Source organism: Phallusia mammillata, chromosome 3 (genome assembly GCF_965637545.1).
Source record: "Phallusia mammillata chromosome 3, kaPhaMamm4.hap1.1, whole genome shotgun sequence".
Lineage (NCBI taxonomy): Eukaryota > Metazoa > Chordata > Ascidiacea > Phlebobranchia > Ascidiidae > Phallusia > Phallusia mammillata.
In genome coordinates, this window is record NC_137254.1 from 12,931,927 (window position 1) to 12,948,857 (window position 16,931).

The following is a 16,931-nucleotide window of genomic DNA, read 5'->3' on the forward strand; positions in this document are numbered from 1 at the left end:
TGGATAGGTGACACATTTAAGGATTGCTATGATGGAAGTGACGAAGTTTGTTCAGTTTCCCACTTCACATGTCAATCTTTCACAATGTTTGCCACAACTTGCCAGGTATCTTGTTCACTCCACAGTTCCAGCAGAGTGCAACACAGTAATCCAACCATCGTGTGCCGGGTAGAGCTACTAACACGGTGCCTCCTAGGAGATGCTAAAGTGCTTAATTTTGGACAGGTGGCGCAATGGAGCATTCGCGCCAACTATCTGGTTTGATTTAGTATATTTTTTATCTGTTTGAACTGTCTGCATTAATTGTACAATAATGCATTTCAGGTAAAAATGGAGATAAACCTAACGCACTGTAATGTGGGGAAAATTTGTATGGGGATGGGGGAAGTGAATGAGGGGGTGGGGAATTAAAAGGAGTTGGAAAAAAGTAAGTGTTAGATAGTCTGAACACAGTTGAACATAAAGTTAAATTGTTGTGTTTGTTGCAGACCAAAAAACAAATTAATACTGGCAGACAAAAACGGTGAGACTTTATTATGAAATGTTTTGTGTGTATTTCATGGTTAATGTATTCATTATTTTTCAGATTCATACCGTACAACAAATTTGTACGCCTGCAAAGGTAAGTGAACTATCTTAAATGAATTCAAATTTTGATGAGAAAATATATTTACACATAAAACATTTATTTGTAGGCAAAATATAATTCCTCGACATTCGAGGTAAGCTACAACATTGCATAAATTTTATCTTGCCTATATGATAAATCATATTGTTTGCAGATAGCTATCCAGGCATTTACGATTACATAATTGATTGAATTAAACTAATATTGATTCCTACCTAAAACACATGCATTTTTACTAAATAAACCAGATATTAACAAATACAATTTAGTCATATCTCGTGTTACCACTGATCTCTATGAACCCTAGATTGCGCTACTGGCCGTCACGGTTGAAGCAAATTGAAGCGTAATGGCGGCTGCTCAAGGAAGCCCCAAAAATGCATTGCGGGCAATGGGGAGAGAGTGGAAAAATGCCGATAATTTTTATTTTGTGCATTTGCATAGCGATTTTTGCAGATATGTTTGTAGAATAATAGGACGCATGTATTCTAGTGTGTAATAACCTATAAATTTGCGTAGATTGACTGTGATGTACTGGATATACGTTATTAAGTTAGTGTTGAAATAAATGGATACTAAGTAGCAGCATAGAGCACTAATACTAGAGGCGACACTCCTAAATATCGGTAGATCGGTCACGCTTGGATGCTCCGGGTAAGATCGCCGATTTCCAGCAATGTACACTACAGTTTTGAGGCCAAAAGCTGTTAGTGAGCTGAAAACGGCACTCGCGTGTCCCTGATTGTCATTAAACTAACTTGTCAGGGTTATTTATGTCTGTTATATGTGTTATAATACCACGACCTGGAAAAAATTATCATGAAGGCAAAGTTGAAGATAGTGCACACTGTTTTTACGTGTAATTGGTCTCATCAGTACAGCTGGTTACAAGACATTGGCCATAGCCATACCGGGTAGCCACTAAAAATGTGGCATACGGAAACGTGAGTTCCGCTTACTTCTATATGGATGTACATGAAAATCACTTCGCAGTAACCAAATAATTGTACTTTCCAAGACAAAGTTTTAAATTTGGTAAATTCTGGTCCAAAATTTGCCTCAATTATTTCAAGGCTGATGTTTTCAAAGAAACCTTTTCTACTTTTGTAACCCTGTAAGAGGTATGTTGTGGTTATTTATTTTGTTTAGAGCTGTTCTACCATTGTTTTTTTTAAATCACTGAATTTTAGTACCTTTCCTTATGACATTTTTTATCTGAGTTTTTTTGTGATTTAAACTATGATTGCATAGCTGGAGACAGGTGACGGTGTAAAGTCCACACTGCATTTACTCCCAAGACTCCAAAAAGAGACACATTTTGCTATAGGACATGCAAAAAACTGTATGGTCTTTCAGAATCCTGTTAAACCCAAGCAAATTACAAACCCTAACCTATAGAACAGGGGTTCTTAACCTGGGGTCCGAGAAGATGCATTAAGGGGTCCATGAAACGAAATACAATTATTCCGAAAATCCACATATTAAGGTTTCCACTTAATCAGGCCACAACGGCAGCCAAACATGCACCTCGAATAGTTTGAGCAATTGCAAAACCGACTTTGTGATGCAATAATGCATTACAGCTACTCCACTATTTTCTGGTATTGAAGTGTATGTGCTTTTTGCTGTGAAAGGTTACATTAGGCAGGCAAGGTTAGTAAGTTAAAAAAATTAGCAAATCATAGAAGGAATGTCGAAGAAGAGAAAGTATAATGAAGACTATGTTGCGTTTGGTTTCACCTTCATTACTGGTAGTGATGGCAGTGAAAAACCACAATGTTTTTTCGACCTTTGCAATGTGTTTCTGCACAGGGGTCCGTAGCTTTTCAAAGAATGATTTAGGGGTTCGTGATCCAAAAAAGTTTAAGAAACATTGCTATAGAATATAATTACTGTACTACTTTCTTCAAACAACTGACATTTGTTTGCAAGTACCAAAGTTATGACATTTACAGTGAAGGTTTTTTTGCAGTGTGCACCAGAACAAATCTGTTATATTTCACGTTGATTGAAGACATTTACTCTTGGCAAATTCAAAAATGGAAATTTAACTGAAGACTTGAACAAAATGTGTACAGTAAAGGTTTTCAAAGGAGGGATTTCACATTGAACAAGAAGATAGAAAACAAATCATTTCGCTTTTCATGTGCAGCATTTTTTATTTTAATATATATACACAAATATACACTATTTGGACACATGTTTTTGTTGTTGTTTTAAGACAGTTTCATTAAGGTGGCCAATAAGTTTCAAATAAAATAGAGCTTGATGTTGACTTTTCAGATCACTTTTGGTTGAATTACAAAAATATAAAATTTAAAGTCTAAACTCCATTGTGCAAGTAGAAATGTATCCTGAATACCATTTTGGCAAAGAAGTATGATAAAATTTCCTGGTGGACAACTTGGCACAAACCATTTATTAGGTTGTTTTTTGACACAAAACGAATGGGTCCCCATGCACATATCTGTTGCAAATTGTCTGCAGCAAAAATGTTGGACAAATTAGTAGAAACAGCTTGTTGCATTCCAAGAACTTCACATGCATTGTTTGCGAATTCGCGCATATTTTTTGTACAAAGGTTCCGGTTTGTTGTTTATTATAGATTGCTGTATAGTTGATTACATGAATGACCTGTCGGCTGCAGACATCAGTACAAACGTCTGGTACATCTACTGTTACACTTTTAGCTATTTTTGCAGCAGTAGAATAGATATCTTCCACTTCTCGAGGTGATACATCGGTCTTGGTAGCAGCACAGATAACTTAATTCACTAGATGCGCAACTCGTCTGCCGACTAAATATTTAAAAAATTCTCTCGGGTAAATTACTGCATCAAATAAGATGTAACTTTTAATGAGTATTTATGTGTTGTTGGTGTATTTTTTAAACATTTTTATTTTATCAAATCTTTTTTAATTACCACGAACGCGAATATATTGGTTTTGCCTTCCCTCAGACGTTGCACGCTTGAATGAACCAGTACACATGTTGTGTGCATTGGTAACGACATACACATATTTTGTCGTCTTGTCGATAGTTTTTTGAGCTGCGACGTTTAGTTTGATAAAATTGTTTTAGTTTTTAGAATTTCCCGTATAATATCATAACAAAATGGCAATTAACTTCACTTAACCTTTCTCCTGCCGACTATAGAATTTCTTTTGCAATTTAATTTATTTTTTTAACATGAGTTTGTCATAGCATAAAGACGTTATGTACGAAGTTTGCAGCTTGTATGATTTCTATGTTTGATTTTATGGTATGTTCCATTTAAGGAACAATGGTGGGTTTGATGTAACTAACATTGGTATTTTTTAAAGTTTATTAAACAAAATAAATAAACAAAAACACACTTATAACCTTTTCTAACAAACACAAACTAAATTATAACACAAACAGTATCATTTCTTAAAGTTTCGCTGCAAAAATAAATACAAACAGTTAAATAAATAAACAAAAACAGACTCACAACTTTATGATTTTTTGGATTTTAAGTCACATGTTCTTATTGATGATGATAATTTGCAAAACAGGACTTTCCCCTTTCCGCATGGAGCCGTACATTACATTTCTTGCACATGTTTTTCGTGTTTTTCTTGCATACTTTGCATCTTCCTTGCATTGTGGATCCCAAAAAATGATCAATGCCATCAAATCTCACATCTTCTGGCATTATTCCAGCCAACTGTGGCCCTCGTACGCGCTCCTGACATGCTTTTAACAAACAAAGTGTGATTTGTCTCCGAAATTGCAAATGGGACATTTTTTCTTGACTGATTTTACAGTGTAGTCTCCATGCTGCTATCACAGATATATTGATTACATTTATAAACAGAGCCCAATACCACTTTTTACCCCGTATAGATGGACGGTAAGATTCTGCAAGTCTATCCATAAGATCGACACCTCCCATCCCTTTATTGTATGAGTGTATGAGATGTGGTTGTGGAACATGTTTTACTCCTCCTTTTACTCAACGTCTTGCCTTGTGAAGTGGCTCATGATTTTCCCAGTTGCTTGCCATTGTTACAATTGCATTGTCATGCCACTTTGCAACATAAATTTTTCCATCAGAGCAATAATCAAAAGTTCCCCTTTCCTCTTTTTTGAGATTTTTATGGCTGATCATTGTTTTGTTTGCATTTGCGGTTCTATTTTCTCTTACTGTCCCACTTGCTCTGACACCTTTTTTTCCAAGTTCAGACAGTAGATTATAGCTGGTAAAGAAATTATCGAAGTATAGTTGGTGGCAGGAAATATCTGAATTTGACATTATAACATCTACCATGCTGTTGACTACTCTAGTACCAAGAGGCAGGTTTTCTGAGTTATCCTCTTTTCCTTGATAGATTTTCATGTGATATGGAAAACCGTCGCTGCCACAAATACACCAAATCTTGTAGCCAAAGCGAATTGGTTGTCCTCTGATAAACATTTTGGCACTGTGACGTCCATAGTATGGCACCATTGACTCATCAATGCTAAGTAAACTGTGAAAAACTCCAAATTGTGTGATATTTTTATTTATCATGTCATATAGGGGAGAAACTTTACTCATCTTATTCAATCAATCACTGTTTTATTTGTTTCAACGCCAAAATATGAATGAGACAGATGACATAAATGTAAACATGTAAAATAGGGATTGAAACAAAAGGGTGCAGCTGGAGCCACAATTGGCTATTTTGAAAAGCTGACCCTATCTATTTGTTTTTGGTGAATGGTTGTAAAAAGAAACACAAGAAGAGAAAAACAAAACAAGCACTGCGTTATAAGTGTTTTTCTTGAAAATGCATCAAATAAATAACATGAATCTTTGTGAAAATACGGCTGTAAAAATGTGTTCGCATTTCTTCGGGCAGTAATTTCACGCTTGTCTGGCGGGGGTAATTAGTGAACGGTATTTGCGTTGCACAAGTAATTAAGACCATAACACCCCGTGGAATGTAAATACTGCACCACGTGTGGTACATTCCATGTGCACAGAAAACCTAGGGATTTTGTGGAATGATAGTCGCTCATATGTATGTTGCCAGTATGAAAGATTTGCTGCTACTCATGAAAGCTTTTAAGCCTGTTTTTTTGGTGGTTAGTTTATCCGGTAGTGTATTCCAAACTGCGGTGCACTTGTATTTTATTGTATTTTGGGCCCGACTTGATGAAACTTGTGGAACAAAAAATTTTTGTGTAGTAGCTCCTCTTGTTGCATGTTGATGTATTGCTGATGTGAAATTGAAAAAGTTGTCAAAAGTCGAAGGGAGTCTTTTGTTTATAAACTGAAAAGCAAATTTTGCCAATTCCATGTTGTGCATATCTTGTAATTTTAGAATGTTAGTTTTTTTGTATAACCTGTTGGTTGAGGTCCGAAGAGGGCTTTTGGTAATGATTTTTAAAATTCTATTTTGCATGATTGAAAGTGGATGTATGTTTTTTTTGTTGGCAAAACCCCAAGACAGTAATCCATAAAGAAGGTGTGGATGAACCAAGGAGAAGTAAAGACATCGGAGCGTCGATAACTGCACATAATGTCTGAGTTTGGAGAAAACTCCTGCAACTGAAGCAATTTTATTTTTAACAAAGTGGATATGTTGAGCCCAAGACATTTTGTCATCAAGAATCACACCCAGATATTTTAGTGACCTTGCTTTTTCCAATTCCTTACCATTTACGGTGATGTGCAGATTCAAGGAAGCAGATTGTGGAGACAACATCATATATTTGGTTTTGGTGTAATTGAGGGACAGTTGATTTGCTCTCATCCATTTGTCAACTTTTGTTAGCTCCTTATTGACGGACATCTGCAATGCTGAAATATTGTGACTGGACATCCAGAGACAAGTGTCATCGGCAAACAAACGGGTCTCAAAGTTGGATGCAGTAGGAAGGTCATTAATGTAAATTAAGAAAAGCAGAGGGCCGAGGACTGAGCCTTGCGGTACGCCACATGTCATGTAGCAAAAAGATGATTGTTGTCCCAAAAAAGAAGTGCTTTGTTGTCTTCGATTCAAATAACTTCTAAGAAAGTTGTTGATGTGTCCACGAAAGCCATAATGTTCAAGCTTCTGAAGTAATACTTCATGATTGACTGTGTCGAATGCTTTAGCTAGGTCTAGAAATATAGCACAGGTGTGAAGTTTTTTGTCCATTGCAGTAACTACGTTGTCATGAATTTCAGCAATTGTTAAATTTGTGGAATGTAAAGGTCTAAATCCATTTTGATATTTTGTTAATGCATGATATTTTTCCAAGAAGGTTACCATTCGCTTGTATATGAGTTTTTCAAATATTTTAGAGAAGATAGGAAGTAAGGAGATTGGTCGATAATTTCCCAATTGTTTGGCACAACCCGCTTTGAAAAGTGGAATGACTTTGGCGATTTTTAAGGAATTTGGAAATGAGCCACACTGAACTGCATCATTAAAAAGTGTGCACAGAATTGGTGAAAGAGCAGGAGCTGCAAGCTTGATTAGACGGATTGGAATATCATATGGCCCTGTGGATTTTTTTTCATCGAGATTATGAATGATATTGTACACTTCTGCTGTGTATATGTCGTGAAACTGAAATGAGTTTGAAATATGACTGCGAAGATATGATTTCGGTTGAACTGTTGTGGGTGCAATTTTTGAAGCCATGTTTTTACCTATACTTGAAAAATGTTGGCAATTTGCTTTGGGTTGGTGAGTGTTCTATTTTGGTGGATTATTTGAGATGTCTGGGGGTGTGGCGGGTGTCTGTGCGAAATAATTTTGTTGATAAGTTGCCAAGTCTTTTTCGTGTTATTTGAGTTTTTGTCAAATAAGTTTTTGTAATAATTTTGTTTTGCTGCCCTGATGGCTTTTTTTAGCCTTTTTGCATATTGTTTGTATTTGTCACTTATTTTACCAATAGCAACACATTGTTTGTACAGTTTGTTTTTCTTTTTGATGGATATTAGAATTCCTTTGGTAAACCATGGTTTTTTTTGCTTTTTAGATCTTCCAACAAAAGTAGTAATGGGAGCATGATGGTTAATTACATGCTGGAATGTAGTTATGAAATTTTCGAATTTTTTGTGTATAGATTGATTTGTTTCAATAGTCTCTGTAATACTATACACATCATATAAGTAATTATCAATGTTAAGATGCCTGTAGTCTCTTTTTGGTTTTATTTGCTGTAATTGCATTGGGCTAGTCTTTTCAACAATAGCAAATGATGGCAGGTGGTCAGAAATATCAAAAGTTATGAGGCCTGGTATAATTGTATCATTTGTATTATTTGTGTATATGTGATCGATAGCTGACATTGAATTTGATGGTGCAGTGTGTGATGGAATTGTAATTAGCATATTTGCATTTAAACTTGTTGTCATTGATTTGTACTGTATTATTGTGGATGTTGAAGCCAGGCTGTTTATGTTGAAATCTCCAAGAATGTAATATGTAACATTTCTTTTATTTAGGTCAAACAAACACTGTTCGAAGTGTGTAGAAAAAAATGTGATGTCAGGACCAGGGTGTCTGTAGATTACACCAACGACCACATTTTTGTTGTTGTGTAGCTTTAACTCAATCCAAAGGTTTTCACATTTTGCCATTTGAAAATTGTATTGAGTTGTAACCTGGTGTTGCAAAGAATTTTGGATGTACATTCCAACACCTCCTGCATTTGTCGGTGAATCAGCATGTAAAAAGGTATACCCACTTAAGGAAATGTTGCTTGTACTGTTTGCATGTAACTTTGTTTCTGTAATTGCAATTATGTGAGGCTCAAAATCAATTGTATGTAAAAATTCTTCCAAAGTGTGTAAATTGTGTGCAAGACTTCTAACATTGAACTGAAGTAATGTTAAGTCATTTATGGTAGTGTTGTGTATCAATGTTTTAAACTCTTTAATGTCAAAATACTTTGATTCTTTGACATTGGTCATCGTTTTATTGGGGTATCTTGCTCGAAATTACTGTGTGATGCATTGTGCAAATGATGAAATGATAATACCGGATCTTTTAACAGGTGCATACAAATCAAGACAATGTGAGGTTTAAAAAACAAAAAAGAATACATACAGATCGGATTGCCAGTTGAAGTGCTACAACAGTTATGATGATATGGGAATGCTGTTTTTCTTCATATCTCCTTCATTGTGGATAGCAATTGTGGAAGATGTTTCGTCCTTCTTTAACAGAATGGTGCCGTTTCTTGTCCAAATGAACTTGTAGTTATTTTGTCGTTTGAATTGTAGACATTGATAAAACATTTTTTTGTTTGCTCTTGTAAGACTTTCATTAATATATATTGGTGACTGGTGTGAATTTTCCTCGGAGACCCTTGTTTTGAACAATTTGGACCGATTATTATAAATTTCATCTCTAACTTTTCTGCTTGTAAACTTCACGATTATTGGTGTGTACTGCTTGCTGTGTTGTTGATTTTGCAATGAACCAAGTCTGTGGGAGATGCTTATGTTTTCTTTTTTAATTGTGACACCAAGTTGTTTAGCAACTGCAACAACGATTTCATCAGTACATTCATTGGTGGTTTGTGGTATACCTTTTATTTCCAGACATTCGCGTCTGCTGTATTGCTCCAAAGTATTTGCTTCATTTTTGCATGCCTCCACATCTTCTTTCAGTTGTTTCATTTCTTCTTTCAATTGTAAGTTTTCCTTTTTAATTGTTTTTAATTCTTGTTCAGTGCCAAGTAGTTTTTTTTCAATAAAATCGTATTTATTTGATAAAAATGTTTGGCTTTTTTTAATGGTCTGCAGCTCAGCCAAAACAGAGTTCAATTTAATGGCCATTTCTTCTTTATTCTGGTTGATTTGGCAAAGAATTGCATCCATTTTAGCTGACACATTACTAGAGCTTGCATTTTTCTTCGGTGTTGTTGGTGACATTGTGCAGATTTACAAATGTTATTCACTTTATTACAAATGTATTATTCATGTACTTGTATTTACACCTTATTCACCTTATTCAAATAGAATATTCCCAGAAGTAAGATTGAAATTATCAGCAAAATGTAAGTATTTTTTTATTTCAAGATACCTATTTCTGCTCATAGCCTTAGCAACAAATTCTACATGCAAATCAGGTTGAGTTGACCAATAATGCTGCTCTTCAGGTACAGTATGATATCCAGACAACAAGATAATGCCTAAAAATTTTAGCATTTCACACTTTAACACTTTGAAATTTGCAGCATTTTTATCCCTGTTAGCATAAAGGTTAGTTTGATGGACTAAATGCTGCAACATTTCTGTTGTAAATTATTGACTTCCAGATTTCATAAGGTGTCTTTTCTTCTAGTTCATCAAGTTTTTCATCAATAACAGAAGTTCCAATCTTCATAGGTTTACTAAATGTAACACGCTTTTTCCAAACTACACTACTTTCTTGTTTTCGTTTCTTTTGAAGTGGCAGCATTTCATTTTCAGAATCACTTTCAACATCTTGTTCTACTTCAAGTTCACCAGCCGGTTCATACAGTTCTTCAGAGTCTTCAGGAACATCTTCAACATCACTATCTTGGTCTCCTGCATCTCCTGCAGCAGGAGGAAGTATGACAACAGCTGTGGCATCTGATGATTGTGCAATTACTTCACATGCCTCAGCCATTGTTGAAACTTTTGTTGTCTTTCTTCCATAAAATGTTTGAGGATCCATGTTCTAAAAAAATAAATTGAGTAAAACATATACAACACATATTCTTTGGCTGAAGCAAAACAGTTCTAGCAACAACTGGTATTGATAAAATAGCGCAACATATATTAATTATAAAAGTAATCATATTGCATTTTTTTGATGGTGAACCACCAATGTTTTATAAATGGAACATATTTTTAATATTCTTCATTTCAAATTTTTTTAGCAGTAAATCATATTCAAATATTGAGTACATACAAACCTTTGTGGATGCTGAAGAATATCCTGCTGTCAAATCCCCCAGTCAGATTGCTATTTGGTTATTTCAGGCCTCAAAATGTACATTAGAAAAAAAACAGTGATTTTACCTAGTTTACAAATTCAAACTTTTAACACTATAAGGAAGATTAAAAGTTGTCTATCAGACTCTCGAATGAAACTGGACTAGTTCAGCACACGCAGGTGACAAAAATCAAATTTCGAATTAAATCAAGACTTTTACGCAACTTTCAAAAGTACGTTCCATTTAAGGAACCACGGCAGGAAAAAGGTTAATGTGAGGAAGAATTGTGTGGCAAGGTGTTTGGCTCACTTCAAGATTTAAAGGTTCATTTTGATTCCCACCTTTCTTCTAAATTAGACGATGATGTTTTAAAAGATATCTTCACCACAGCTGTGTGTGAGTCGCAGAAGGTGAACAAAAAAATTGCGACCCCTTCCATATCCGCGAAAATCAAAAATTTCATCAAATACTTAGTCACAGAATTTATCAAACAAAAAAAAGAAGACCAGTTTTATATGCTTTATCCTCAATACGCACCTTCAGCAGCTAGTCATCTCGGCATTACAAACCAATTTGAAGCCGCTCAAATTCTCATCAAGATTTTTGATTGTGTTGTAAAAAAAAATTCTGTTCTTCCACCGACAGAATCAAATCCAATTCAGGACATTAATGAAAGGGAAACAGGTTTGGCTAATAAAATTACGATTTTGTTTGAATTTTAAATTTATTGCATTTTTCAGAAATATTGGAATATATTGATGGGTACCTAATAAAAAAGGCTAAAACTTATTTTCAACTTGATGATTCCTTTATATCATGTATTGTAAAAGAGAAAGCATCTGGCAAGTTTGTGGAGATGATGGAAAAGAAAGCAAATGTTCTGCACTATCCAACCAATGAGTTTCAACAATTTATCCAATCAATTTTCATCCGTTACAAAAAAGAAACTGCAGTATCTCCAAAATCTGTCAACTTTTTTAGCATAACTAATGCTCTGTCTAATGAAGTTTGGTACAAAAGCTTCATTGCAACTATTGTTGGGATATGTGGAAAAGATGAAAGTTTTGTTTTGAAAGTATTTGAGTATATTGTGCATTTGTTTATGAAAGTTTTAGGTCATAACTTTGCCAAATGCATGTTTCATAAGTATTGCAAAGCGACATCTAAACTGAATGCTGGTCTGAGAGGGGAACTTAAAAAAATCTCAACTAAAAAGTAGTATGAAAATTATATCCTGTGATCTTTTTTGTTAGGGATTGAATTTATTTATCTTTTTGTTTATCAAGTTGTAGTTGCTGTAGTTGTTTAGACCTAGAAAAAGATAATTAGTGTAAGTGGGTAAAATGACATTGGTTTATATGTTCTACCTTTTGTCTTTTAGGAAATGGTTCGTCACATACCTCGGTCCATGCATTTTTGTTCCCATACGTTGTGTTACCCCCCTTAACTTGTTTTATAGCTTTTCGCATAGATAGACAATTGATACCAAAGCCAACTTGATTAATATCTGGGTTGGTGTTTCTCCTCATTGCAGCTCTCTAAACAAAATAATACAAACCAGCTGATTTAAACTGGGATTTTAAATTATACTTTGCACACCAAATTGCCAAAAACAGCTTCCAGGACATCTTGGGTGAGGGTCCCAAGGCAAACAAATCTCATGCCATCTTGCAGTAACCGCTTTGTAAGTGAAATCATGTTTGTTGTTGTAAACAAAAGTCCATTAAGTGTAGTTTTTGAAATTATGCGTTTGTTTTCCCCAGGATATATGATTTCCACTTCATTCTGTTGGATATTTAAAGAATGAGAGAAAAACAAAAGTGAAATAGTTCAACTTCAGATGTTTCATGAGGGAGGAAAAAACCTGACTACCTGCCAATCAGTTAGGTATGGAATAAATTTTGATTCCAACCATTGCAACCGCTCATCTTCTGCTGAATAAATTGCCCTGTTGGCTCTGCATGTTATGATATCAAACCACCTGTTTAAATAATTATTAATATCTGCTCTCAACTCTGGTTATTATGCTCCATCATCAAGTCAATGAGCAAAAAATAACTTAAATAAAACCTAACCACAAAATATATAATGCAGAATATACTTGTCCATCATGCAGATAAATTGAGCTGTTCCTTGTGAATGTGGAACATCTTGCTTTAATGCGACAGCGACACTCAACTTAAAGTCTCTTTTGCAAAAGACACTCTCATCTAAGTTTGCATCATAAATTTTTGTTGCATTTTAAAGCTAGTCTAATTAAGTTAGTAGGCGTTGTACCTTAGTAAAGGAATTTAACTCCATGTGTAGCCTACTTTTGAAAGTTTTGTTTTGTGTAAATGACGCTGTGTTTCAAGCTCATATAAAAGTTGGATATGACTCCATAGAATGGAATTCCCTGATTTACTTAAGTATTTTGTTCCAGATGGCTTTGATGAAAATAATGCATTTCTGGCTGTCTGGAAAGGTAAACATCTGTTGACAATTGTCATATACAACATAAACAATTAACAACAGTAGCTCAAATCTAACACCTTTAGCAAGTGACTAGTGTCGCTAAGTAGAAAAATTGGATAATCAGGTCTGTAGGGATTGGTTGTAGTGAAAAGGCCGGTTTGTTTTTTTGCATTTGACCCATGAATAATGTCAAAAAATTTTCTGTTAACAGCTGCGCCATCAGCTACAACAGCATTTATGTGTGCTCCATGGTGTTCTGCAATGCCAACAACCTCCCAAAACATGGAAGCCAATTGAAATGCAGGTGTGACTGTGGTTGGCCACCAAGAGATAGGCATTGAAATTTCCTTCTTAAAAGATCTGAGGTAGAACACTGCAATCATGGTACATTAGCAAATACTAGTTAAAAGCAAGTTTTGCATTATGTGTGCCATCTTACTACATATATGGGTTGCCATAATGGTGTCTGCATTTCTGGCCCCGTAGTCAATAAATCCAACTAAATGGCCTTCCTTGAATACTAAATTTTCTTTGACTACATGAAAAAACTAAATTTAAAAAAACATGAAAAAGTGCATAAATTGCTATTGTTAACTAACTTTTCATTTCATCCACAGTTATGTATGCCTCGATTGGGGAAGCAAGTTTTTCAAGAGCATTGACTGCCAATTGGTTGATACCACATGCACCAGAGCCAATATTTCCAACAATCGTCCATACATTGTTTAATAGATTTGTGATCATATATCATTTTATAAATTTATGTGTCAAATTGCATCTTATACCTGTACTACTGTAAAGTACGTGCTGATGGCAATATAAGAACACCACTGGTTTTGAGATGATTATATGCTGCTGGAGATCTAGCAAACAACTCAATTGCCCAACGAACCACATCAGGGTGGTATCGTCTCCCATTAATGGCCTTTGAAGCATTCTTACACTGCATTTTAAAAAATAAGGCTTGCCACTCATTTAGTGAATGTTTTTGACTCTCAACCAAATCCTGCAGATGGGAAATGACACATTACTGTTCCAAAATTAAATGAGAAACATTTGAATCTGCATACCAAGATATCCTAATGAATTCGGTCATCCATTGTTACCAATTCTTCTTCACTAGTTGCACTGGATTTCATTTGCTGCACTCTGTTGCGTTCCATTTTTTGCCATACTTTGCACACATTTTACACATTACCGGCCCTTTTTCTGTTACTGTGTTTGAAGATTAGGTGATCTAGTTTTAAATGTGTTGCCATATCTACTGGCTACATTGCAATGAGGTGAGCGAATTATGATTGTGCCTGTCAGGGTGTTCCATGCTTGTATGACATGTTTGTTAATATTCTTGTTTTTCCTGCTTACTCCCATACAAAGTTTTAAGTTATCCAACTCCCCTGTGATGATGCAAAAAAAAACTATAAAAACCTAATGGTAAAAACTATCTTGTTTTAAAAGCAGGTGTTATACTTAAAAATGCATTTAAATTTCCTCAATGGAGTAATACCCAAGGATAGTGGTTTAACTCACCATCCATAAAATGGAGCCCATTTAACCTCAACATTGCTTGAGATGCAAAGTCTACCACAAAAATTATAACATACAGAAACCCAGATTAATTCATAACAACATAACTGTACCTTATGCATGCTATAACAATTTTATTTTTATATTGTTCTACCAAAAGGTATTTGCCTTTTCTATAAAATGGCCACTTTTCTAAATGTTGTACAACTTGTTGTTTAAAATGAATTGTTAACTTAAGAAGTGTGTACTAACTTTCAGCTGAGGACCTAATTGTTTAAAAGCTTTCTCAACACTTTTAACGCTGTGGTGTTTAACTTATGAAAGAACCTTTCTGTAAAATGGTGCTTTTTTGCTTGTCTTGGCCACAACAAATGATTTTAGCTGTAATAAACATTTATATGTTCATAGGCAATGTTACCAATTTTGTTCTGTACTGCTGTTTAGGAATTTTTTTGGATGGCAAAGCACCAATTTTTAACTTTTTTCTGCAACCAATAATCAGCAGATCGCTTTTTTAATGTGATCTTCACATATGAATGCTCTGAAAGAATTACTGTTTGATTTTGACAACAGAAGTGGGTTAAAAGGAAATTAATATTACGTTTCTTTATGAAGCATGTATTATGTCTCCCTAAGTTGGGTCACGCAATGAGAGCACACATTTTTGTAAATTGCTGTAATGTTTCTTCATATCAGAGTTGCTTTGAAATTCAGGATTGCAAATTTTAAACAAAGATTTGTTGCCATTGGCTGGCACGGTGTGGCTAACCTAGCTATTACACAGAAATACAACTAAATCACAAATACGAGAATTTAGTCTTGTCCACGGTATATTTGACATAAAAAATCAATCAAACAAAAACGGTTAGTGATCCTTTTAAAACACACAATAAACTTTTAAAAACGAATAAAATACACGAGATACATGACACTTACGTAACCTGCAAGTTTATTATCATTTCAATTCCAAACTTACTTGACGTTTAATGCAAGAAATTGCGATTTTTTGCCAATATCTTCACTCTTCACCCATTACCCGCCATTGTAAAGAAGCCCATGTGTACTGGTTCATTCAAGCGTGACCTGTCTGAGCGATTTCGCCGAGTTTCGCATCTAGTGAATTAAGTTATCTATGGTAGCAGTGAGACAACCTGTACGGCGGTACGCTGTTCCTGGACTTTCAATACTGGTTGCTTTGGTCTCTACTCTCTTGATCAATTTCAATAACAATTAGGTCGAATTTCTTCCTTAAGCATGTTGCTTCTTCTAAATTCATCTTATAGTACATTTTGCATCGCAAAAAAATAAGTACCGGCTGCTTGGCTTTTGATTTATTAGTACAAACTTGGAAAAAAAGCTGAAACGTCCTATGCTATAACAAGCAAAAACTAATGAAAATGGTCACGTGGCAACGGAGCATCCAAGCGTGACCAATCTGCAGAGGTTGATCAGAGAAAAAGTGCCGCAATTCCTTGTTTGTCTATTTTTTTTGCAAAACTAAAACTTTGTTCCACAGAATATAGTTGTTAAATATCCTATTGCATCAAAAAAAATATATATCTTGCTGAACAAGACAAGCTATGATTGATTTCACGCTTGAGTGAACAATCAGTTACCTCTCTAGTATAAGTGCTCTATGGTAGCAGTGGCGGCTCGTGCCTAAAACTTGTGGGGGTGCTGCTCCAATTTTTAGCCTTTATTGGACAAATATAAGTTGGCAATATATAGAAAAGCCACATTTTTAGTTTTCTAGTCATTGTTTTGTGTAGAAAAACAAGTAATACAAATCTTAATTAGCAACTCCATTGTGACGTAATGGTTGTTACGCAATAATGTGCACGGGTGTAAACAGCAGACGGTATCATTGGGGAATTTTGTTTACTTGCACAGCGACTGATAACGCCCTACAAGTGTTATCTCGCGTATTAGTTTTGAATAAAATCACAACATATAAAACAGACTGCATTTTTTACTGGTTCGGTTCCGGTTCGGGTCCAACGCCAAACAAAATATGGGGTTCAACTCCGGTTCAGGTTTTTAGAAAATCGTAATTAGCGGTTCGGGTTCGGTTCGGGTTTAATGAAATAAACTGCTCAAACCGGTTCGCGGGTTCGGGTTCAGTTCCGGTTCGACTCCCTGGTTATAACAATGATTACTAACTGACACACTTGCTATTCAGTCATTAATATGGTCATGTATCATTTAAGTACCTTATAGCCACAGTCAGCATTTTCAACATATTCCATTACACATCAGATTTCACAGATTATAATTGCTACACAAAAAAATAGCCATAAAGCTTTTTATTTGTATCATAACTGACAAATTCAACAACCACATTACATTTGTGTCAGAACTTGTTTATTCAACATCTTTTCTTAATTTTTGTGTACAACTATTAATTGTTTG

General features: G+C 35.0%; 2 protein-coding genes and 1 long non-coding RNA gene across 3 annotated transcripts; 1 reads left to right on the forward strand and 2 right to left on the reverse strand.

The window, feature by feature from the left end:
• Window positions 1–8,712: 8,712 nt before the first annotated feature.
• LOC145219554 (uncharacterized) lies at window positions 8,713–9,255 on the reverse strand. Its single transcript, XM_080086902.1, has one exon. It carries the CDS (start codon window positions 9,253–9,255, stop codon window positions 8,713–8,715), a length of 543 nt encoding a protein of 180 aa, XP_079943028.1.
• Window positions 9,256–9,841: 586 nt separating this feature from the next.
• Window positions 9,842–10,606, reverse strand: LOC145219555 (uncharacterized). The gene is made up of 2 exons (XM_080086903.1): window positions 10,521–10,606; window positions 9,842–10,282 (listed from the first exon to the last, which is right to left on the reverse strand). Exon 2 carries the CDS (start codon window positions 10,277–10,279, stop codon window positions 9,842–9,844), a length of 438 nt encoding a protein of 145 aa, XP_079943029.1. The 5' UTR covers window positions 10,280–10,282; window positions 10,521–10,606.
• A 1,513-nt stretch (window positions 10,607–12,119) lies between these two features.
• LOC145217799 (uncharacterized) lies at window positions 12,120–12,703 on the forward strand. The gene is made up of 3 exons (XR_013857498.1): window positions 12,120–12,225; window positions 12,305–12,428; window positions 12,636–12,703. It is a non-coding gene; the product is annotated as an uncharacterized LOC145217799 (long non-coding RNA).
• Window positions 12,704–16,931: the final 4,228 nt, after the last annotated feature.